Raw genomic sequence first — 22945 nt, forward strand, 5'->3', positions numbered from 1 at the left:
TAGATCAAAGAGATATAATTTAAATTATTGGATTACTGGAAAGCCAAGATCAAAGAAAGAACCTAGACATCGTATTTCAAGAAATTATGAAGTAAAACTCTTCTAGAATAACAAGATAAAGTAGAAATTGAAAGAATCCACTCTTTACTACCTCAGGGAGATCCCAAAATGAAAACTTCCAGGTATATTATAGCCAAATTCTAAAGCTCCTAGGTCAAAGAGAAAATAATTCAAGGGGCATCTGGGTGGCTTAGTGGATTGAGAGTCAGGCCTAGAGAGGGGAGGTCCTGGGTTCAAATCTGGTCTCAGACACTTCCCAGTTGTGTGACCCTGGGCAAGCCACTTAACCCCCATTTCCTAGCCCTTACCACTCTTCTGCCTTGGAACCAATACTTCACCCAGGGGTTGTGGGCAGCAAGAATTTAGGACCTTTCCACCAAGGGGTGTACTATGGTCAGAGCCACATATTTTAGAGCCTCTACCTCATGTCCTAAGATAAATTTTCTCTAAAAGGCAGGGAAGCCATCTCCAAGAGTTGTCCAGGCTTTTTTTCCTTCATCCCTTGCCTTGTATCCTAAAGTTCATTAAAGAAGAAACTCTGCTTTCCACCTAAAGTGAGGAACAGATTGATTGCTCCTCTATGCCTTGGTTATGCTTGTAGAGAGAGAAAATTACATCATGGCCAGCTACTTTCCCAGGTGCAACAGTGGCTGTGGAGTTTTACAAAATGTAGAATTCTCTGAATTTGACTGGATGGGAGTAGAAGGGAAAGCAGGAAATAGTGATGCTGAATGATGTTGAACAGTCATCAAAAACCCTGAAGAAATTGTATTCCCCCAGAATCATTTCTTCCATAGGCTGCTGAATATGCTGTGGCTAGCTGTGCCTTTATTGGACAGAAGAAAAATAAACTAACCAATCATCATCCAACAAAAAGTAGCAACCCTTCCAAACAACATTCCCCAGCTCCAAGCCTGTCTTTGCTTCTGAAAAGTAACTCCAGAGGGACAGCAGATAGGATTCTGTTCACTTTCCCTCCAGCTCCAACATTTTCCCTTGGCTGTGAACTTCGGACTCCATGTCCTGCCTAGGGGCATCGATCCCCCATTCCTAGTCCCTGAAAGTAGCTCTGGAAAAGCTGTCCCTGAAAATTGCATGAATGTCCCTCCCTCCCTCCCTCCCTCCCTCCCTCCCTCCCTCCCTCTTTTCCTTCCTTCCTTCCTTCCTTCCTTCCTTCCTTCCTTCCTTCCTTCCTTCCTTCCTTCCTTCCTTCCTTCCTTCCTTCCTTCCTTCCTTCCTTCCTTCCTTCCTTCCTTCCTCCCTCCCTCTTTTCTCTCTTTCTTTTTTTTTTTCCTCTCTCTTTTTTTTAAACCCTTACCTTACTTGATTCCAAGGCGGAAGAGTGCTAAGGACTAGGCAGTGAGGGTTAAGTGACCCGCCCAGGGTCACCCAGCTGGGAATTGTCTGAGTCCAGGTTTGAACCCATCTCTAAGCCTGACTCTCAATCCACCGAGCCAGCCACCCAGCTGCCCCCTTTTTTCTTGTCCTTCTTCCCTTTTTTCGACAGTCCTAAATCGGATTCTCCAGCCTCCTTTGGACGCTCGTTGTCCTGCTTCTCGGCTTGTACGCGGGATCCCCTGCGGACAGCTCTCGGCTTTGGATGGGTCTTCTCGGGCTTCTCTGTGGCTCCTTTCTCTGGAGAGCCAACAGGAAAAAGAGAGGCTCCGAAGCCTGGGGGGAGGGGATGGCCCGGAGCTGTCCTGGACAAATGTGAAGCCGGGGCAGTCCGTTATTTAGAAGCGGGGCGGGGCGGGGTAATCAGCAGGTGCGGCCGTGAGGGGAAGCGCAGGAGCCCAGAGACGTGTCCGCTCCGAAAGGGACCCGGCGAGGTCTCGGGGAAGCTGCGCTGAGCGGCTGGCCTGGAGGAGAGCGCGCTCGCTCGCGCGCCCTTTAGCTCGGCTCCTCTTGTGTCACTCGGCACAGGCGGCGTCTGCGTCTGCGGGGAGGCAGGAGAAGCCTCTGGGGCGCATTCTCCGGCTCCCCGGGGCAGGCAGGGCGAGCACTAGCGCAGAGGAGAGGGCGAGCGGAGGATGGCCGACGTGTTTAGCGGGCGCATCCTTGTCAACAAGGACGGGGACGCCGTGGAGCCCGAGGAGGTGCTGCAGAACAAGGTGGTGGGCTTGTACTTCTCCGCGGGCTGGTGCTCGCCGTGCCGGGACTTCACCCCGCTCCTCTGTGACTTCTACACGGAGCTGGTGGAAGAAGCCCAGCCGCCCGCCCCCTTCGAGGTGGTCTTCATCTCCTCGGACCGGACCCCGGAGGAGATGGCCGATTACATGCACGACATGCACGGGGAGTGGCTGGCCCTGCCTTTTCACGACCCTCTCAAGCAGTGAGTAGCGAGGGGGGCCGGGGGGGGGGGGGCGGGGGCCGGGGGGGGCGGGGGCAACTTCGCGAGGAGGAGAGGAAGAGATCGCCTGGTAACCCGGCTCGGGGGCTTCCCCTAAAAAGTCGATTCCTTTGGACCGCAGCCGCTCCTTGTCGCGAGCACCCAGAATCCTCCGAGTTCCTGGGCTAGCTCGCGACAGAGCCTCGTTTGGAGCCCAGAGGCTTGGCTTAACTTCTCCCTCACCTACCTGGGAAAGGAGGGGGCGGGGCGGGGCGGGGCGGGGGCGAGTCCTGGTCCTTTCTTGGAAGTCCGCTCCCGAGGCGGTGCTGGGCGCTAGCTAGAGAGCCCGCGAACAGCAGCACAACAGCCGTCGCGGCGCCGGGGTGGCCGGGTGGATCGGGAATCGGTCGAGTTAGCTGTGGAGTAATAAACCGCGCCGAAAGCTTGTCCGGAAATCGGCCCGGGATAGGCGAGTGCTCGCTGGATGGTTGGTGAGCTGTGGCGCTTCCGGAGACTTTTAAGGCTTTTCCTTGGGAAAGGCAGCAGAACGGAGTCCAGCACCGGGCTTCAGATCCGCCCTGGACCCAAGCCACGGGCCTGGAGGCGATCCACGCCTCAGTCTGTCTGTCTGCGAAACGGGGGGCCTGGCCTGGATGCCTCCAAGTTTTACTCCTAAAGCCATGAGCTGCCCCGAGGCAGACGGGGAAGCACCCCCAGCTCCACCCTCCTACCCGCGCGAGCGATAATCAGAAAAAGGGGGGAGCCCCGGGGAGAGCCGCCATCCCGGGCATGCACGAGGTGGTCTGTAGAGCCGGCCTCTTCCGACTGTTTGCTCGGCTTCTGCTGTGACTGGGAGGCTGCGGAACGGGAGGAGGTTGGACTGGAAAGTGGTGACTTGGACTAGGCTTGAGTGAGGGCTCCGCTCCATTTGTCCTCAGGGAGGCCCGTTAACCTCCTGATAGACGCTTCATTAGCGAGGGTTTGTTCCTGGGAACTCTTTAACGTGATATGAGTTCTCTTTTGTAACTGAAGATGACTGAGGCAGCCAGATGGCACAGAGGGTAAAACGCCAAGCCTGGGATCAGGAAGCCTCGCTGTCTTTCTGAGTTCAGATCTGAATGAGCTGCGTGACCTTGGACTAGTCATTCAAACCTGTTTGCCTCGATTTCCTCATCGATAAAATGGATAAGGAAATGGCAAACCACAAGTAACAAAGATAGTCAAGTACGCTGCTCCTAGGAAAGGGGTGGGACGCCTACCAAGGAGGCACGACATTCTCTGAAAACTCGGCCTCCCCGTGATCAAATTCTCCCGCCCCCAGATCCTAAATCTATCCCCGGGAAACTGCCCTTTAGTAGCACCCATACCCTTCTCTGGGGCAAAGCCCACTCCCTGAGCCCCAGTGTCACAGCCCTTCCCCTTGAATGCTTCCATTCCACACCCCAATTTCCACTGAGGTATTCTAGAAATTGCTCCCTTGGCATCATTCACCTTCAGATTTAGTAGGGACGCCCCTTCTGTTGCCTTGCCTGCTTCCAAATATTCATGCGATATCTATTTCATGCCACGGAGATTAGGGGACTCGTGGACTCAGTGCTTACACCGTGATTTTCTTGAGCCCTCCATTTCCCGTTAAATCTCTAACCGCCTAGATGGTGGGAAGGTGGCAGCCAGTAGCTAGTATAGAGACAGACAGGGGGTACTGCGTGGCCTTTGGAATGGGGGCTCATAAAGGAAAGGCAGGGCATAGAGCTGGGCCTCACAGTTAGAGACGCAGCCGAAATAGCAGAAAATAAATGACTAGAGGACATGCTCTCCAAAGGCAATTGCATGGCAGCTTGAGACAAGAGGGACCTCCAACTTGGTACTTCAAAGGTTTTGCTTTCAGGAGGGACACAAGAGTGAAGGGAGTTGGAGTTACGAACCAAGAATCAGAAGAAAGAGAAATAATGATGATGATGATAACAGCATTTCTATAATGCCTTCTGTGTACCAAGAACTTTGCAAGCATTATCTCATCTGACCTCACAGTAACTGCAAGGCAGAGCTATTTTTAACAGTTGGGGAAACTGAGGTAAATAAAAGTTCAGTGACTTGCTCAAGGTCTTCTAGGTACTAAATGTGTGAAGTCACATTTGAAGTCAGATCTTCCTCAAAAAAAGATACTCAATAGACCAAGGAAGAAAAGGGACTGATTGATTGAGCAAATGCCTGGGGGTGTGGCTGTAGTGCACACTTAGTTTGGAGCAGAAAATGTGTGCAGAGGACAGACTAGAAAGGCACCTTCAGACTAACTTGTGCAAAAGGGCATGGAACAAAGCAGAGGACCCAAATTTTACTTTATATACATAAGGAGGAGCCGTTGGGCAGATCTGATCTTGTCACCCTCCCCTGGTCTTTTTGCCTCCAGGAGCCCTTCATAACGCAGCTCCTCCAGCAACATTGGCTCTTTAATCCAGTGGCACTCACTGGACTCCTGGGCACTCCAAGAACAAGACCCTCCATCTTTGAGCCCGAGTATTGTCTGTCTTCCTCAATGCCTGGAACGCTCTGACTACTGACCTCCCTGGCTTCCTGCAAAGTCTCAACTAAGATACTTCCTTCTATAGGAGACTGCATGCTATGACCTTTCTCTCGTCATTACTTCCCATTTGTCCTGTACAGAGCTTGTTTGTATGTCATTTCCCCCTTTAGACTGTGGATTCCTTGAGGTTACGGAATAGCTTTTGCCTCTCCTTGTCCCAGTTCTTTCTTAGCACAGTAAGTGCTCAATGAGTGTTTATTTAATTTCAGACAGTAATAATTAGCATTTCTATGGCAGTTCATGGTTTGTGAAGTGCTTTACCTATTTCTCTTTTGATGCTCACACTAACCCTATTGGAGAGATGCTATTATTATGCACATTTTACTAATGGGGACACTGAGGCAGAAAGAAGTTGTGACTTAGCTTGGTCCCACAGGGAGTGTCAAGCTTCCAGTCTTCTCCTCCCCAAGGCTAACACTCTAACCACTTCAGTGAACACCTACCTCTACCTCCATTTAGGTAGTCATTCTTCATCTAGCCATCTGGCAAGTTTCACCGCCATTTTTTTCTTTTACGGGATGAACTTTATATGTCTATTTGGAGCTTCTGTACTAGATGGTAAAAGTCTAAATTTAACTCCTCTTAAATAAAATATAGTTTTCCATGGAGCTTGGCTATTAGCTCGATTGCAACAATTACTAGTATAAAACCAATAGCATTCATTATCTGAGGAACCTTTTTGTTCAAGAGGGAAATCCGAGCTCAGTAGTTGCTCTGCTTAAGTTTATCAGATCCTAATTGACTGTTTCCGAGGGTTTTGCTTTGGGTTTTAGTTCTATAAAGCAACCCTTTGGTAGGGTGGCATGGAACTCAAATCTAGAACATAATTTAAGTCATGTTGCGATTTTTATCATGACATAATGCTACCAGGCAGAATTAATATTTCTCCAAATAATTATCTTTATTTCTATAAATGTTCTATAATTGTATGACTATGCACTCTAAATATTATCTTAGGAGCTTAACTTCCAGTTATGTAGTACCTTTTCTAGTAGTTTCTTTTTCCATATTCTTTTGGGCTTTGTTCGTTCTATACAGAGAGACTGATGCTTTTGTGAGGTCATTGATATTTTACTGTTATTTATTTTCATTAGATTTTTGTCTCTAAGAATACAAATGATATTCAATGAATGATTGTTTTGTTTCTTCTTTATCTCTGCTTACTCCTTCATTTTATAATCTTTTCTTATTGTAACTGATCCTAGAATTATGTAAAAGAACTCTATAAGGGGGCATCTAGGTGGTTCAGTGGAGAGCAAACAGGGCTTGAAGATGGGGGTCCTGGGTTCAGATCTGGCCTCAGATATTTCCTAGCTGTTGTAGGAAATAAAGAAAGCTCTGAGCCATCGTTCTGGGATGAAAGTATCTACCTTTAATTTGTGGGTGAAATAGATTTTGAGATCTCTTCACACCCATGGGGAGGGGCAAAGACGCCTTTTGGAAGTTCACAGTTTTTATAGGCTTTTAACAGGTAATTAACATAAGTGACTAAATAAGTCAGATGTATAGAATATGTTACTAAAGTTAAGGAAATAGTTGCTAAGAGAGTTACTAAGTTCCAGTGCCAGATTTAAACCAGGAAGCCCCTATTTGCTCATATTCGGCTGGTGATTTAGCACCAGTTGAGCCATGTTTGGACATCAGAAGGATTCCCAAAGATCGGGGTGTCTGGTCAATGTCTTGGCCCTTTAGAGTGCACAGTCAGTCCATGCTGTTTCACCAGCACATGCATAATTGCAGTTTGAAAGTAACAATAACAGAAAATTTGGGAACGGATCAGATCAGGACACAATTTTCAGTCATCTCTAATTGATACTACAAATGATAGACTGACATAATCAGACTCAACTCACTCCTACAGAGAAACCAAAGGTACCTCTCTGAGCCATAAACCCTTGAGCAACCTGCGGTCAATATGAGGCCTTCCCAAAAGCAAACACCAGCCTACCTTGTAATAAGTTTCTAATCTCTCCTCCTGACTCCATGAGTGTTTCTGACATCTTGATCAGGAATCAGGATTCAGTTAAGCTGCGCACTTTACATTCCAAAGCTGATAACAGACACTCAATTTTATTGGTAGCTATAACATTCCAATATCCCACACTGTAGCTATCTTTTCTACTTTACTTTGATTAACATTATAGTATTATAGTTTACATCTTTCTACCATCATAGCTGCAGTTACCTACCTAAAAGATTGCACGTGATTCCTTGTTTTATAATCCCTAAGATAAAAATAATAAAGGCAATTTCCTTTTCATTGTGTGACCCTGGACAAGTCACTTAACCCCCCATAGCCTAGCCTTTTCTGCTCTTCTGCCTTGGAACCAATACTCGGTATTTACTCTAATATAGAAGAGGAAATCGTGGCAATCTGCCACCCCCCCCTCCCTTAAATCCATGATAGGCCTCTAATTTTTTTTTTCTTACAGATTCTGAATGTTTGGATTTGAGAGCTTAGAATAAACATGGAACAAAGGGTAGGCTGAGCTATGACAAGAAGAGAGATACTAGAGAGAATCCTTGAATGCAGGATGAGGGAAAGTCCCAAGAAAAGGTTGTCCTTTTCCTCAACTTCACCTCCTGAAGCCCATCTTTCCATGGATGCTATATTTTATTACCTAAATGTTTCTAGTGAACTGAATTTTGCCTCAATGATAAAGAGGTCAAGAACTCACTTCATACGTAGAAAAACTCGAGGCTAGACCGAGAAGCCCAGGTGTTTGCATTTTTCCCAACGGGGGACTCAGAATGATGGTTACTGAACTCAGAACTTTTTATCTCAAATGAATCTTCTTAAGCCCAAAAGAAAAGAAAAACCATGAAACCTTAGAGACAATATCTTGTCCGTGGGCTTTAGATGAACTCATTGTTGTGGTAAGGTATTACATTTTCTTTATTTTTTGTCTACTTTTGTCTATTTTTTGTGACAAGGAAATTGCCTATATTAATTTTATGTCAATGATTATAAAACAAGAAACCACACATAATGATTTAGGTAGGGAATTGCAGCTCTGATTTTAGAAAGAGTAAGTTATCAACTCGAATAATGTAATATTAATCATAGTAGTAGAGAAGATAGACCTAGTGCAGAGTGTTGGAATATTGTAGTTACCAATAAAACGGAGTTTCTATTATCAATTAAATTAAAGTCCCAATTAAAGTCTGGATCTTCAGCCCAGAGATTTCATCTGGCAAGGTGTTGCAGTGCTCCAGGTGTGAGTTGACAAAGGTCTATAAGAGGGTTGTAGGAGAGAGAGAAGGGTACAGATATAAGTGATTCTGTGGAACTAGAATCACTAGATCCAACAGACCAGATATGGCAGGGTGAGAAAGAGGGAGGAACGCAGGATATTTATTCGATTTTGAGCCAGGGTGCCTGAGAGTATGGGACATTCCCACTGTTGGGGAAGGGAGGGAGGATTTAGCAAGGAAGATAATGACTGGTTTTGGATATAATGAATTTAAGGTGTTTTCTGTACATCTAATACAAAATATGTTCAGCGGACCATTGGAGATGCAAAGCCTAGAAGACAGGAAAGAAGTTAGGGCTGGATGAGTAGAGGTGCTTTTTGCTTTGTTTTTATTAAATTTTAATTTTATTTATTTAATTAATTAATTTAGAATCTGTTCCCATGGTTCCATGATTCATATTCTTTCCCTCCCCTTTTCTCTCCCCCTTCCCAGAGCCGATGAGCAATTCCACTGGGTTTTACATGTATCACTGATCAAGACCTATTTCCATATTATTAATATTTGCAAAGGAGTGATCATTTAGAGTCTACATCCCCAATCGTATGGAAAAGCAGTTTTGAGACTCATCAACATGGAGATAATTCAATTTATAGGAGCAGAGCAGATCACCAAGTGAAATAGAAGAAAAGGAAAAGAGGAAAGGGTAGAACCTTGAGGAATACCCAGGCTCAGTAGGCATGACCAGGTTGAAATCCTAGCAAAAGAGACCGAGAAGTGCTTAAGCAGGTAGAAATTATTTCATTTGATCTTTATTATAGCCCTGTGAGGTGAGTGTTCTTGTCTCTCATGGGAATATGATCTGAAAGAAGTTAATGACATGCTCAGGGTCCAACAGTAAGGGGCTGAGGCAGAATTGGAATTCCAGTCTTTCTGGGTCCAAGCCTGGCACGTCTTTTATGTTATATCACTTCTTTATAACTTATTGAATTGTCTCTTTCTCACATTTTAAACAAATCTAAATCAGAGAAGGAAAAAAGATACCAGCATATTTTTACATATACTCAATAGGTCTGTCAACCATGGAGAAGAATTCTGTCTTCGCTATTGTCAATCGCTCTCCTACTAGCCAAAAAGAGGGCTTGGAATTCCTGCAGTTAAAGTGACTCCTTTAGGGAGTGATATTGATACTTCTTTGGGCTTCTCTAGAGAACTCCTTTAATTTTTATTTTAGTATTTCACCTACCCCGTATGGGATCTTAACTTAGTAACTCATGAATGCCCTTTAACATACCCAAACGAAATGACTAATCAGATCAGGGCACTATCATTTGTTGATTCCATTTGCCCCAAACATCCAGTAATTGCCCACACTCTGGACACAGTGCTGGAGAGATATAAGAAAAAATATCCACATTCCTGTCTCGAAGGAGTTTACTTTCTACTAGAAGCTTCTGTTTTATTCAAGTATCATCTCGTGGAAGAAAGAAAGGCCCAGTGGAATGGGGGGCCCCACAGTCAGATTTTCAGAAGAATAAAGGATTTTCAAGGATCTGGAATAGCCTCTCATACAGAGAACAGTAAGCTTGGATGAATCGTCACAGTGGAAAGCAAAAGAAGGGCGTAAAGAAGGACCGAATCCTAGCGCCAAAACCTTTCACTTACTGCTAAGTAGGAGTCCCTCCTGGAACATAACATCTTCCACCAGCCGCCCTTTAATGCTGCCTGAATAACTAAAGTGGGCGATTCAGTATCGCATAAAGGCGTCCATTGTGCTTTGGAATAGCTCTAACTGTTAGAAACTTTTTTTATATTGAGGAGAAATCGAAGTCTGCAATTTCCACCCAAACAGGAGGGGTGGAACCCATTTTACACAGGGCACCCACCACGCTGTCCAGTGTTCTTTTCTCCAGGCTCCCAATTCTTTTCAATAAGGAAGAAATGGCAGGTTTTCAAGCCTCCTCCCCATTCTAGTGCTCTAGAAATGCTCCAGCTTGTCAGACACCCAAAATACGCTTCCTTGAGGAAACAGTACTCCAGATCTAGTCAAGAAACAATGGAAAGATCATGCAATGACCTCAAATTCCATTGACTTTTAAAGTTGTCCTATGAAAAGAATGGCTGGTGTGTTGTGTCTGTGCACATGTATGTGTGTATACGTGCATATAGTCACACACGTAGACACACAAAACATGCGGTCTACATCTTCATGGCTGGGGTTAGATCTGTCTTTAGCTGGGTCCGGATAAACAGAAAAAGAGTGGAAAGTAGTGCCTGGGCAGATTTGTCCTTCCTATGCTAGGCTCAGGCCAGCCTTGAGAGTAACAGATGGAGTAAATCGGATTACTTCCAGGATTAAAGCTCCTGAAATCAGGTAACCCTGGGAAGGGCCGGGGATTTCCTTAATCCCGTAGGAGAAGGGAGAAATCACCTCTTTGAAGGTTGGCAGGAAAAGCAAGTCCATCAGAAGAATCATCACTTGGCCAAAGGACACAGTTAGAATGAAGCCTGAGAACTTCCTGTTGGAGAATAATAGCAGATAATCAACAAGAGAGTGAAACACACACACGGGGCTTCAGTACTGCTGGCAATAAGTCCTCAAATCCGTTGAGGACTAAATGAGAAACCTCCCATCGTCACACTCTCAGGTACACACTCGTACCTCTATTGGAATCTGTTCATCGTCCTTGTTGAGACACGGAGGGGATCCTGGTTTCGAAGGCAACGTCAGTGAAATGCAGGGCCTGGAAGGTCCTGACGTGACAGAAAATCTTTGAGCCGGTGATGCACTTTCTGGTCACTCGATTTATTTCTGTTTGGTTTTGCTCCAGATTTATGAAAACTCTCCGCCAGGAAATAAGCGAGTTGCCAGCAAACTTTTTCAAGTTCTCGGTGATCCTCTGCTTTGGTCTAGTTCTTTGCTCGTCAGAAATGATGGCTAGAAATAGTTGGATGTACGCGGGACCGTCCTTTCTTCAAAACCCTCCAGTGGGCTTATTTCTCATCTGAGCTTAATAAAACAACTCCCATTGTAGAAGTGAAAGGGAGGACGTCCGGACACCACGTGTCTCCATTGGAGAGGGCTCGCTTTTCTTTTCCAATATCTAACAATTTCAAGATGGCCCACGTAGGGCTCCGGTTAGCCTTTTTTCTCTTCTCTCTCTTTCTGAGTGCTGGGAAGACTCTCCGATTCCCCCTCCTTCCCTCCTTCCCTCCCTCCCTATTACAACATAAAACCTCTGTGCAGTGTGAGAAATGCCTCGGGGGTAATTATCCCAATTCCACCTCATAGCCACCTGGGGTTCCCAGAGCCAGAGCACGGCTTTCCCCTCAGGATTCTATACGGTGCTGGTGGTTGTTGTTGTAGGACGCAGGCTGGGGGAGGGGCAGGCACTGATGGGTTTAAGGGAATCGCTGACTTTCTTTTCTCTTGAAATATTGACTGACTCCTTCGGTGCAGCTGGTTTCCTTTGTGATCCTCTGCGTTGTGTCACGAATTTAAAATCGTGGTTCTGCCAAGAGCCTAAAAGCCCTCCTCTGAATATTTCTGAGCTGTGGGCAGCGCTCAGGGCCGCCGGTGAGGGAGCCTCAATTCAGTCAGGGCCCGATAGGCCTAAGAGCGTTGTGGCCTTGGGCCCCCTTTCCCTCCCTTTACCTCAGGTCCTCGTTTATAAAGCGGGCTGGAGGAGCAAAGGGCGCGTCACTCCAGTGTGTTTGTTTGTTTTGAGAAACCCCAGATGGGGTCACCGAGAGACAGACGCAAGTTAAAGCAACTGGGAATATTGGCGATCAACCTAACTATTGGCTGTATCTCCCATTCTTATGTATTGTCTTCCATAGCAATCCCATGCCACATTTAGCATCTCCCTGACACCACTGATTGACTCTGATGAGTGTCCCAGGGTCAATTAACCAATTAATACCAAAGGTTGCTAGGTGGGACACTGGATAGAGTGCCTAGGCTGGAGTCAGGAATACCTGGCTTCAAATCCAGCCTCAGGCATTTACCAGTTGCAGGACCCTGGGCAAGTTATTTAACCCTGTGTGCCTCCGTTTCCTTATCTGTCAAATGAGCTGGAGAAGAAAATGGCCAACGAGTCCAGTATCTTTGCCAAGAAAACCCCGTATGGGCTCACAAAAATTAATATATGGCTCAAACACCACATTTACCACGGGGATATAGCAAGAACAAAACTACATCCCCTTAACCTGAGGGGAAATTCTGCTCTTACCACTTGGGTCATTGAGGAGAATGGGTTCAAACTTGAAGTGATTTCTTTTTCTTTTAATTAATTTTTAATAATTGCTCCAATGATATTTTATTGTGTTCTCCCCAATTACATGTAAAAACCAGTCTCAACCTTTGTTTTCGGCCACTTTCTGATCCCCTCCCCTCTCCCTGAGAAGGCAAGCAGTTTGACATAGGTTATACATGTACAATCACGTAATGCATATTTCCATATTTATCATGTTGTAAAAGAAGACACATACCAGAAAGTCAAGTAAAAAGTAAGTGCCTCGATCTGCAGTTCTTTTTCTGGAGGGAGACAGCATCTTTCATCATGACTCCTTCGGAGCTGCCTGGGATTATTGTGTTACTGACCATCAGCCATTCCCAGCTTTGTCACTTGAAGTGATTTCTCCAGAGCATTGCCCTACCAAGGCTACCCCCAGATTCAGCATAGTCAGTGCTGCAGGGCAGTGCTCTTGCTACAGCAGGACACCTCAGAATCAATCCACTCCTGCACTGAATCAGGCAGGCATCCTCCAGGGGCTCCAACCTGTCGTCTACACTGGCTTCCCTGCTGACAAACTGGTGTGAAGTCTCAGCCCCTAAGTGAAACCCCAGGCTGAGAAAGCTCGCTCCCCCAAGAATGACAGGCTCCAGGGACCGTGTTAAGAATGGAGACACATATTAAGTTGAATAATCAGGAGGCAGATGTCGGGAAACACTGCCTCCTAGAGAAGATGGAGTTTGGGATTCTCATCCCCTTTGGACAACAGGAGCCATGTAACCAGAGATGGGCTGATGGGGCGAGGCAGTATGCCTCAGAGACAAAGCAGGTGAACTGTGCAGTTCAGGGCATGATTATATATCTGAGAGACAAACAGATGCTTATCAGAAGCAAGCTGGAAGGTGCATAGCTGTGCTCTTCAAAAAGCTAGGGAGAGAACCAAAGAGAGCGTCTCTCTCAGAAGCCCCTTAGCTCATAGTCGCTATTGCTCGGGCTGCATCCTACAGCCAGCACTGGAAGGAAAAGGAATTCCTTACATCCTTTGACCCAGGATACCTCTGAGGTTGGGGGCATCCAGGGGAAGCCTGCACCTGCGTATCACGAGGACTAACCCAGCCTCTCAGTGCTCAGAAGATCATAGCCTAGTACATGCTGTTTTCAGAATTCTTTCTCCCTAGGGCAGGGAAGAATCAGTGCAGAGAGATGAAGAAATATACATTTTATGCTCATGGCTATCTTTTAAACCCAAGTAGTAAGACAGGAAGTTAGGCAGCAAAAAGCTGCTGTTGCCACTACTTTTACATCTTTCCCTATCTGCAGGATTTTAGCCGTTATTGTCTCCTTCACCATCAGGAAAAGGAGAAATTAAGTGGCCCAATGAGAGTCTTCTTTCTAAGCATCCTCAATTTTAGTCCAGCAAATGGAATCCATCATAAAACACCCTCATGTTTTCTGAAGTAGAGAGGCAGGCTTTTTCATGACCCATCACCCTTCATTTCCAGATGCAGGCTCGCCAATTCCAGGCAGCAGGTACAGCACACTGCCAATTCTCTGAAGTTAAGGTTCCCACTGACCAGTTCCTGCTACATCTGTAAAAAGTATATAGAGGGCAGCTACCTGGCTCAGTGGAGAGACAGCCAGCCTGGAGGTGGCAGGTCCTGGGTTCAAATTTGATCTCAGTGTTATGACCCTCCCTGGGCAAGTTACTTTTGCCTAGCTCTTACTCATCTTCTGCTTTGTAACTGATACTTAGTATCAATTCTTAGACAGAACCTAAGGGTTTTTTCTTAAAAAGAAGAAGAAAGTGAAGAAGAATATAGGATCAAGCCAAGCAAATTCCCTCATGACTATGTTCATAAATATGTTTCCCATTGAAACATCACCTCTCTTTCTGGGGTGGATGGCATATGCTTCTTTAACCTTCTGGAGCTGTGATTGGAGGTCTTTTGTCCTATCTTTTACTTTCTTGTTATGTTTATATGTGTTTATATGTTTCTATATAATAGGAATAGATAATCACACACATGCTGTCTATGTGTATATGTACACATGTGTACATGTTTATATATGTATACATATGTGTATATATGTATTTATTACTTGGGCTGGAAAAAAGGCTTGTGTTTTCTCCTTGTAATTCCTGATCACTACTCAGTTTGGTGCTTTTTCTTTTCATTTGTCAGAATAGTTGTAAGAGAAAGTTTGCTTGCACGGCTTCCTCCTACTTTCCTATCATGACTTCCCTGAAAACTAAACTAATGTCTTACATCATACATAACAATAAGCTCAACATAGATATGCAAGTTAAATGTTACAGCATAAAAATTGGAAAACCAAATGAGGTGTCTCTCAAAGCTGTGTCATGGGGGAGAATTATTCTTTCAACAGGGAACAGAAGGGATCAGAAAAGATAAAGTGGGTAATGACACATAATTACATCTAATAAGGAAGCAGAGGGTAGCCATTGGTTGGGGAAACCATCCCTTCAAATATCTCTGATAACAGCTTACCAAGATATATAGGGAATTAACACAGATATGTAAGACCAAGAACCGTTCTCCAACGAATAGATATATGTATATATGTTTATGCATGTCTTAGATAACAAAACATTAATTCTGATACTATGCACTTTTCCTAACGTAGTAACCATGAAGTATCCCACAAAATGCAGTGCCTGAGACAAAATAGTAACACACAGAACATTTTTCTTGCTAGAAATTCCCTAGAATTCGGTGACCTTTTGTGCTCATGTCTCAATAAAATCATTTTATTTCAGGCAATATTCACTTTTCATGACATGAAATTTATCAGTACCCTAAATACTCTACAATAAATAAAGTTCTTAAACATTTTTTAACCTGAATCTTATCTCCCACTCTGTCAGTTGGCAGTCTGAGGTCATTGTACGATATTCTATACGACTTACTGTAAAGCTATCTAAGTGAGCCATCCCCTGAAAACAAGGGAGAAACAGTTGCTGGACCTTTCCTGGGTCACTACTGTTGAAAGATGCTGTGTGCAGTATCCATATCGCCTCAACAATTATTTGTGCCCTTCACAGCTAGTGTAGATTTTAAACATTTTCATTTGTTTGTTTGTTTGTTTCATTAAACCGCTCAGTTCTCCCTCCCTCTCCTCCCACACTAGAGAAGACCTCACTGGACAAACAGATGAGATATAGCAGTAGAGATCCATGCCCGACTCATTTCTGCCTATCAGTCTTCTTCTCTAGAGTCAGACACGCACAGGTCATGCTTCAAACTATGTCTGTTGGTTTATAGAGCTTCAGCTCTGGTTGAGACCCTTAAGGGAAAAGCTGATGCTTCAGTGGGAAGTTTATCTGATGCCTTTCATTTCTCATGAAACGATGGCACTGACTGCGTGCTTGGAGCATAGCGTCCAAAGGATGTGCCCCTGCGCTGGGGACAGAATCACAGCACAAAACTGAGGCATCCAGAGTTCTTTTCATAGTGGGGTGATGAGCCCAGTGAAGCACCTCTCAGGGACTGGCCACTCTGCCTGCTTGCCTCAGACCCTCCGTTTTCCCTTTGCTGCACATAGCCGTGAATAAGTATGACGGGCAACATATGAAGGTGAAAATAAGGTCCCTAATGAAATCCCAAGAACATCTGGAGTTGTGAAAGCAAACATGCAGATGCTGAGAATTGACTCTACATGCGTGCAGATATGTATATGCATGTATTGTGTGTAAACAAGCAGATATTTGCATGCGTGCAGAACACAATCTAGATATGTGTGTATTGTGTATGTGTGTGCAGATACACACACAGCTACATATATGTGTGGTATTCCTATACAGAACACAATGCACATATTCACATACATCCGCCCATTTGTACATATACCTACATATCCACAGGGAAACAGTGTTTGCTTTCATTTGTGTTTAAAGAGGGCTGTTCCCCAGCGGACGCTATTCTCTGTATCCTCATCATATTGATTATATTGCTTTATTGGCTTCCTCTTCTAGGGTTCTCGCCCGACATGGCTTTGAGGCACCTGATTTGGTTCTCTAATTTTTCAGTTTAACATCTAACTTGTACATCTATTTTGAGCATGTTGTTACATGATGCAAGATATTGTTTTAATAAACTTTGAGAACAAAGATGGTGAAGTAGGAGAAAGCAGAACAACTAAACCCTCCCCCACAACTATCCTGAGAGGATCGAGAAAGAGCACCAAAGGTCCAGCTAGACCGATCAGTGGATAGAGAGCGAGGCCTAAAAACGGGGGTTCAAATATGGCTTCAGACACTTGCTAGCTTGGTGACCCTGGGCAAGTCACTTAACCCCAATTGCCTAGACTGAGACTGAGACCGCGGGGAAGGTGTTTTTGGTCTTATTTTTGGAAGAAAGAAAGAAAGCGCTCCAGACGGAGTTACAAGCCATTTTGTCTAGCCCAGGTTTGCATGATGAGACAGCCCGAGGCTTGAGGACACTGTGAAATAGGGCCCGACAAGGAGGTTTTGCACAAAAGTTCCATCATGGAGGCTGGATTGGGACATGCAGTTTGGAGATACGGGAGTGTGCGTAGCGGCAACCAGAAGCCGTGACTTCTCACACAAGTCTCTGAAACGGAATCTTTCAAGGTCCTGAAATTCTATACTAGGACAAGGAGAGGTCTCGGTTCCAGTGAGGGCTGGACTTGAGGCTGGACACCTCTAGCTGTGCCCTGGGCAAGGGTTACAGATTCATCCCACAGCCTTAGGCAGCGGCCACCCAGGGCAGAGAACTAAGGATGAGGGCAACCTGCAGCTCTGTCCCTGTTGACCTAGAGAGTGACTAGAGCTATTGGCAGTCTACTGGAGCTTGAAAGGGGGTAGACAGTACAGTTGTGTCATCTAGACCCAAATCTAGTTTGAGAGCTTGCAAAGCCAATGCTAGGAAGGCAGTGGTCAGAATTAAGCATGTCCAGATGGCTCAGGGGCCCCTGAAAATTGCTCAGATGCCATATTTTGAGAAATTATCTGTGAAAAGTTTTCATGACCCAAATCTTTTTAGGAATACAGAGCAAAATATGGTCAAGACTCTTAATAGAAATAATTTTAAAAGTGGGAAGGAAGGGGATCTATCAGTTACAGATTTAATGTACTATATTTAATTTACTATACTATATAACATGTACACACATTATATATCTGCTTTATAATATATAAAGTAGTAGCAATCAACAGAGCATTTTTATATCAGTAGCAAATAAACATAGTAGTCTTGTGTTTTCTGACCCTAAAGGTTCCAGGTATTGGGGTAAGTACTATTTGATGAAAACTTCTGAGAAAATGAAAAAACAGAAATTAGATTTAGACCAATAATTCATTAAGATAAGCTCCTAAATGATAAAAGTCTTGTAAAGATAAATAACTTTGGAAGAATTAAGAAATCTGCAATCAGTGTTGTGCCCAAACATCACCAGAGAATCAGTGATGAGGAATGCTACCTGATGCAGAATGAGGTGGGCATTTTATGGACACAGCCACCAAGAGAATCTGTTTTGCTTGACTATGCATATTTGTTACAAGGGTTTTTTTCAATTAGAGCAGTAGGGCTGGGAGAAAGAAGAAAAAAATGTTTATTAATTAAAAACAATAAAATCAGTTTAAAAAAAACAAGATTTCAGTGCCATACTCTTTCTTATTTACCTTTTTATGCTTCTTTTGAGTCTTGTGTTTTGGACGCCACATTTTCTCTTTATGTCTGGCCTTTTCATCAGGAATTCTTGGAAATCTTTTATATTAAATGATCATCTTTTCCCCCGAAAGAATATACTCAGTTTTGCTGGAAGGGTGATTCTGGTTTATAAACCTAGATCTTTTGCCTTTCAGAATATCATATTCCAAATCTTCTGATACTTTAATGTGGAGGCTGCTAAGTCTGTGTAATTCTGACTGTAGCTACATGGTATTTGAATTGTTTCTTTCTGGTTGCATACATTATTTTCTCCTTGACTTGAGGGCTCTTGACGTTAGTTATAATATTCCTACGAGTTGTGATTTGGGGATTTATTTCCAGAGGTGATCTGTGAATTCCTTCAATTTCTATTTTACTCTCTTGTTCAAGAAAACAGGCCAGTTTTCTTTGGTAATTTTTGTATTAAGATGTCAAGGCTTTTTTTTTTTTTATCATGACTTTTAGATAGTCCAGTAGTTCTTAAAATGTCTCTCTTGGATCCAATTTCCAAGTCAGTTGTATTTTTTCAATGAGATATTTCACATTTTCTTCAGTTCTTCCCCCTTTATTTTGACTTTGTCTTATTGCTTTTTGATGTCTCATGAAGTCATTAGCTTCTAGTTGTCCAATTCTACTTTTTAAGGTATGATTTTATTCCATGAACCTTTGAATCTCCTTTTTCATTTGGCAAATTCTGCTGTTATGTTATTTTCTTCTTGTATTGCTTTTCTTTCTCCTCCACATTTTTTCATCTGCCTTTCTTAATTAATTTTTGAAATCCCTTTTGAGATCCTCCAAAACCTGAGACCAATGTGTATTTTTCTTTGAGGCCTTGCATGTGTTTGGTTTGCTTTCACTGTCCTCTTCTGTGTCTGTGCCTTGCTCTTCTATGTCTCCATAAAAAATTTCTATGGCTAGGTGATTTTTTTTTGTTTGCTCATTTTCCTAGCCTTTTTCTTGACTTTCACTTTTATCTTAAAGATGGCCTCTATTCTCAGGGTAGAGAGGGCACTCTCTTAAATTTCAGCTTTTCCTTGATGTTAACTTTAACTCTATTTCTGGGTTTCTGCAAGTTTTGGTTCTTCCCACCTCCCACTGCTGATTCAGTCATTCCCTGAGACTTCTGATGGCTTGCAGAGCTCAGAGTACTGTGATCTACCCTGTGCTGGGATTCAAAGCCTAGTCTCAAGCTTAGGTAGAGGGTTTTGGTCTCACTCTGGGTTTGATTAAGTTAGGCACACTGTAGACTGCCTTACCCTAAGACTTATAACTTAGACTTGTGCATTATAAGGGCTAGCTCTGCAGTCTTTCTTGTGCTGGAGTTCATATCCTCACCATAAGCTTGGGCTAGGATGCTGGGCCTTGCTCTGAGTTTTGTAATAGTTAAAATTTTGCTTTGACAAAAGTAATAATTATTTTAAAAAAGGACTGTGGTTCCCATATATAAAATTAAATTCTTAAGTTAAAATGCTGTTTAGCAGTTTTATTTACAACAAGGTAGAAATATTAAAGTGGGAAATATAGGAAGGAGGTAGAAAATCTTCCCTAGCTAAAAATATTCTTAGGTCCTAATCCTAGTGCCTCTAGACTGCAAATAGGAATCTGAATCTCACCAGTCCATGAAGAGTGTCTCCAATCAGGTGTTCCAACAACCCAAAACTGACACTGAAGAGGCTGAGCCACAAAGGGCACTCTCCCATGCCAAAGAGGCAAGAGTAAGCATCCCTCCTCAGCCCGAGTCTCCAATGCAGGAAGCCACATCTTCACCAGAATCCAAAGTCTGGATCAGGAAACCAAAATCTGAAGAGCCAAAAGACACCCAAAACTACCGAGAACCTTTAGCACACACAGGGCTAAGAGCTGACAACAATGAAGTGCTAGAATAAAGGCTCTCTCTCAGTCTCCCACTTATATACAGTTTTCTCCACCCATCAGCTCTCCTTAGTCACATCTCAGGAATCAATAATAGCCTTCCAATTTGCCTAGCAATGGGGGGTAGGAGGGGAAGGAGGGTACGTACTTGTGGCCGGTTAGGATGGGAACTCTCTTTGTTAGTGACCTACTCAGTATTAAGTAGGGATATTTTATGTTCTTGATTGATTAACTTAAAATAGACAAAGGGAATAAAATTCTCTTTTACAGGTTACATAGATCAGGTATACCAGGCAGGATTCCAGACCTTTCTACAGGCTGGGAACTTTTGGGGGGGCGTGGGGGGGGTGCACCGCTGTTGGTTTAGGCAGGATCTCAAGGTCTGGATGTTGGCTTGGACCCAGGTTCAGAACCTTGTGTGTTTTCTGCATGAAAGTTGCTCCATTCCTTCTTCTTGGTTCTTTCACTCCGGTATTTGTTTTGAGGTGTCATTTTAAAGTTGGTTGGAGAGAATTCTCAGTCGTTCTAGCTCTCCCTGCTTCTACTCTGACATCTTGGCTCTGCCTCCTCTACAACAATCCCACTATATTCTTTACTGAGTGGAAGTTGAAATATGCAACAGCAGCCTTTATGTGGTGCTTCAAGTTTGACAAAAGCCTTTACATAGGTTATCTCATTTCTGGTCTGGTCCGTTATCTTGCTGGACGTCATCATTCCCTCCAGAAGCTTTTCATCCTGCAAGAGGCTGCCTTTGAAACTTACACGTGCCCTCCCAGACAGTGGAGAGGGTAGCAGGTGGACAGTAGAGAGCTCTTCTGAAATACCCCATTTCAGCAGGGTGCCCAAGACAGCCATTTCATCATTCCCCACACGCCTGCCCTCTTCTGGGCTTCATCCCCCCTTCTTCCACTTTGCTTTTCAATTTCTTTTTGTGTGTTATCTTCCTCCATTTAATTATAAGCTCCTTGCTTTCCTCTTTTGTGTGTGTGTGTGTGTCCCCAGTATTTAGCCCGGGGCCTGGCACATAATGAAAACTAAATATATGCTTGTCCCCATAATCCTATGAGGTTGGATGTTATTATCAGCAGCATTTGTAAGATGAGGAAAAAGAGACTGAGCAAGGTTGTGACTTGCCCAAGGCTACCCAGTTGGCATAAGCAGGATTTGAATTCAGTTCCAAATCTGATATCATCTTCTGTGCCTCTAATCAACACACAGATAAACAAGACCCAGACCCAGTTCTCATTTAGCTGGAAGAGCTAAGTCATGTAGTATCTTTAAAAAACATTTTTAAGCCCCCAATATGTATTAGGTATTGTCCTTGGCAATGAGGATGTGAAGAGAGAAAGAAATAGTCCCACAAAAAACTACTAATCCCAATTTCATGACACAAAGGAAAGAGTTCTGATATCGGACCCAAGTTTGAATTTTGCTTCCTAGCTGCATGCCTGTGGGTAGATCATTTCACCTTCCTTATGTAGGGAAATAAGGGGATTAGACTAGATGGTCTCCTAGGACCCTTCCAACTCTCCAATTATGATCTTGTGATTATGCCAAGCTCAGCAGCTCTTGTCAGAGAATTCTTTCCCCGGACATTTATGTTTTTAGGTTCATTGAACATTAGGTTGTTGCTTGTAGTTTTATCTAATTTTTCTTCATCCAGTCTGTTTTGCGGATTTATTTTTCTAGTTTTAATTTTACTAATTATTACTTTATCGCATAGCTTGCATTCTGGAGGTGCTGCTAGCACCCCCTTTACTCCTCAGTTTTCTCCATTACCCCCTTTGAGATTCAAGGCCTTTCAGTGCTCTGGATGGATTTTGTTGTTACTTTGCATGACTCTAGGGTCCCCTGGCTGGTAGGGCCCGTGTCAGTGCTATATTGATGGAGGGGACCCTAAATACTGAGTCAGTGTGACTCTTGCCATCTTTCTTTGCCATGAAATGCTCACCGTTTTCCTCCATTTTTCTTCCATTCCCAGCGATTTGAAGAAGAAGTACAACATCACGGCCATCCCTAAGCTGGTGGTTGTGAAACAGACTGGAGAAGTCATCACGGACAAAGGACGGAAGCAAATCCGAGAACAAGGACTCTCCTGCTTCCAAAGCTGGCTGGAGGGAGCCGACATCTTCCAGAATTTTTCTGGCTGAATTTGGAGAGATGGCAGAGATGGTAGCAGGAGGCCTGGGGATAGTCACATCCCCTGCAGTCGTGTTGCCGACTGTTCTTAGCATAATGCAAGCAAAGCAAAGGGTAAAGGCACTAGCTTTCTATTGGGTGTTGCTATGTGTTCAGGATAGAGGCCCCAGGAAAGAGCACGAGGTACAGAGTTCTCAGGAAAAATCTCCCCCCTTTCTAATCAGTGTAGGGTCCTTTGTCACTGAAGAGTGACTCTGGGAGCCCTACCGAGGGCTTAACGAACCTGCTCCTACGCCAGTCTTGAAAAGCTACGCACAGATTCAGGCCAAGGAGCAGAGCAGGCATTTCTTCATCTAACAGAGTTCTGCTGATGAACCTATTTTGCTAATACAAATAGACAAACGACTTTATTCATGCAGTTTATGTTTGCTTCAATAAACAACCCTATTTCTGTTATCCGTCTCCGCTTATTCCTGGTCAGATGGTCTCGGAGAGTTAGCGAACGAAGATCTCTCCTCTCCTCTCTTGGAATCTCTCCTTTGCTTTTCTTTTGGGGCGTCTCGAAGACCCCCCATCCTCCTGTCTTAGACAGCATCCTTTTTAGAGCTCCCCTTCTGTCTCGGGGTGGATGGGGCAGGTCGAGCTGGGCAAGGTCTACGGCCACGCTTGTCCTAAGTCCCTCCGAATTGTCCCGCATCTTGTATTGCTGAGGTAGCCGTCCCTCGCAGTGGTCATTCCACGAGGTTGAGGAGCTTCTGTGTTCTACTGGAGAGATGTAGTACGTACCCAGAGGAGCCCAATACAGTATAGGAAACTAAAGGACAAAAAGAAAGACCAGACAGAG

At 44.2% G+C, this 22945-nt stretch overlaps 1 protein-coding gene across 1 annotated transcript; it reads left to right on the forward strand.

Annotated features, from left to right (window-relative positions):
• The first annotated feature begins 1660 nt into the window (after positions 1-1660).
• NXNL2 (nucleoredoxin like 2) lies at positions 1661-22557 on the forward strand. Its single transcript, XM_001376109.3, has 2 exons — positions 1661-2392; positions 21944-22557. Exons 1-2 carry the CDS (start codon positions 2091-2093, stop codon positions 22110-22112), a joined length of 471 nt encoding a protein of 156 aa, XP_001376146.2. The 5' UTR covers positions 1661-2090; the 3' UTR covers positions 22113-22557.
• Positions 22558-22945: the final 388 nt, after the last annotated feature.

This window comes from Monodelphis domestica, chromosome 7 (genome assembly GCF_027887165.1).
Source record: "Monodelphis domestica isolate mMonDom1 chromosome 7, mMonDom1.pri, whole genome shotgun sequence".
Taxonomy (NCBI): domain Eukaryota; kingdom Metazoa; phylum Chordata; class Mammalia; order Didelphimorphia; family Didelphidae; genus Monodelphis; species Monodelphis domestica.

Bases quoted from the DNA above. Each gene is read 5' to 3' on its own strand.
- NXNL2 (XM_001376109.3), top strand. From the start codon at position 2,091: ATGGCCGACGTGTTTAGCGGGCGCATCCTTGTCAACAAGGACGGGGAC. The intron at 2,393-21,943 runs GTGAGTAGCGAG...TTCCATTCCCAG, and splicing joins TTTCACGACCCTCTCAAGCA to CGATTTGAAGAAGAAGTACA.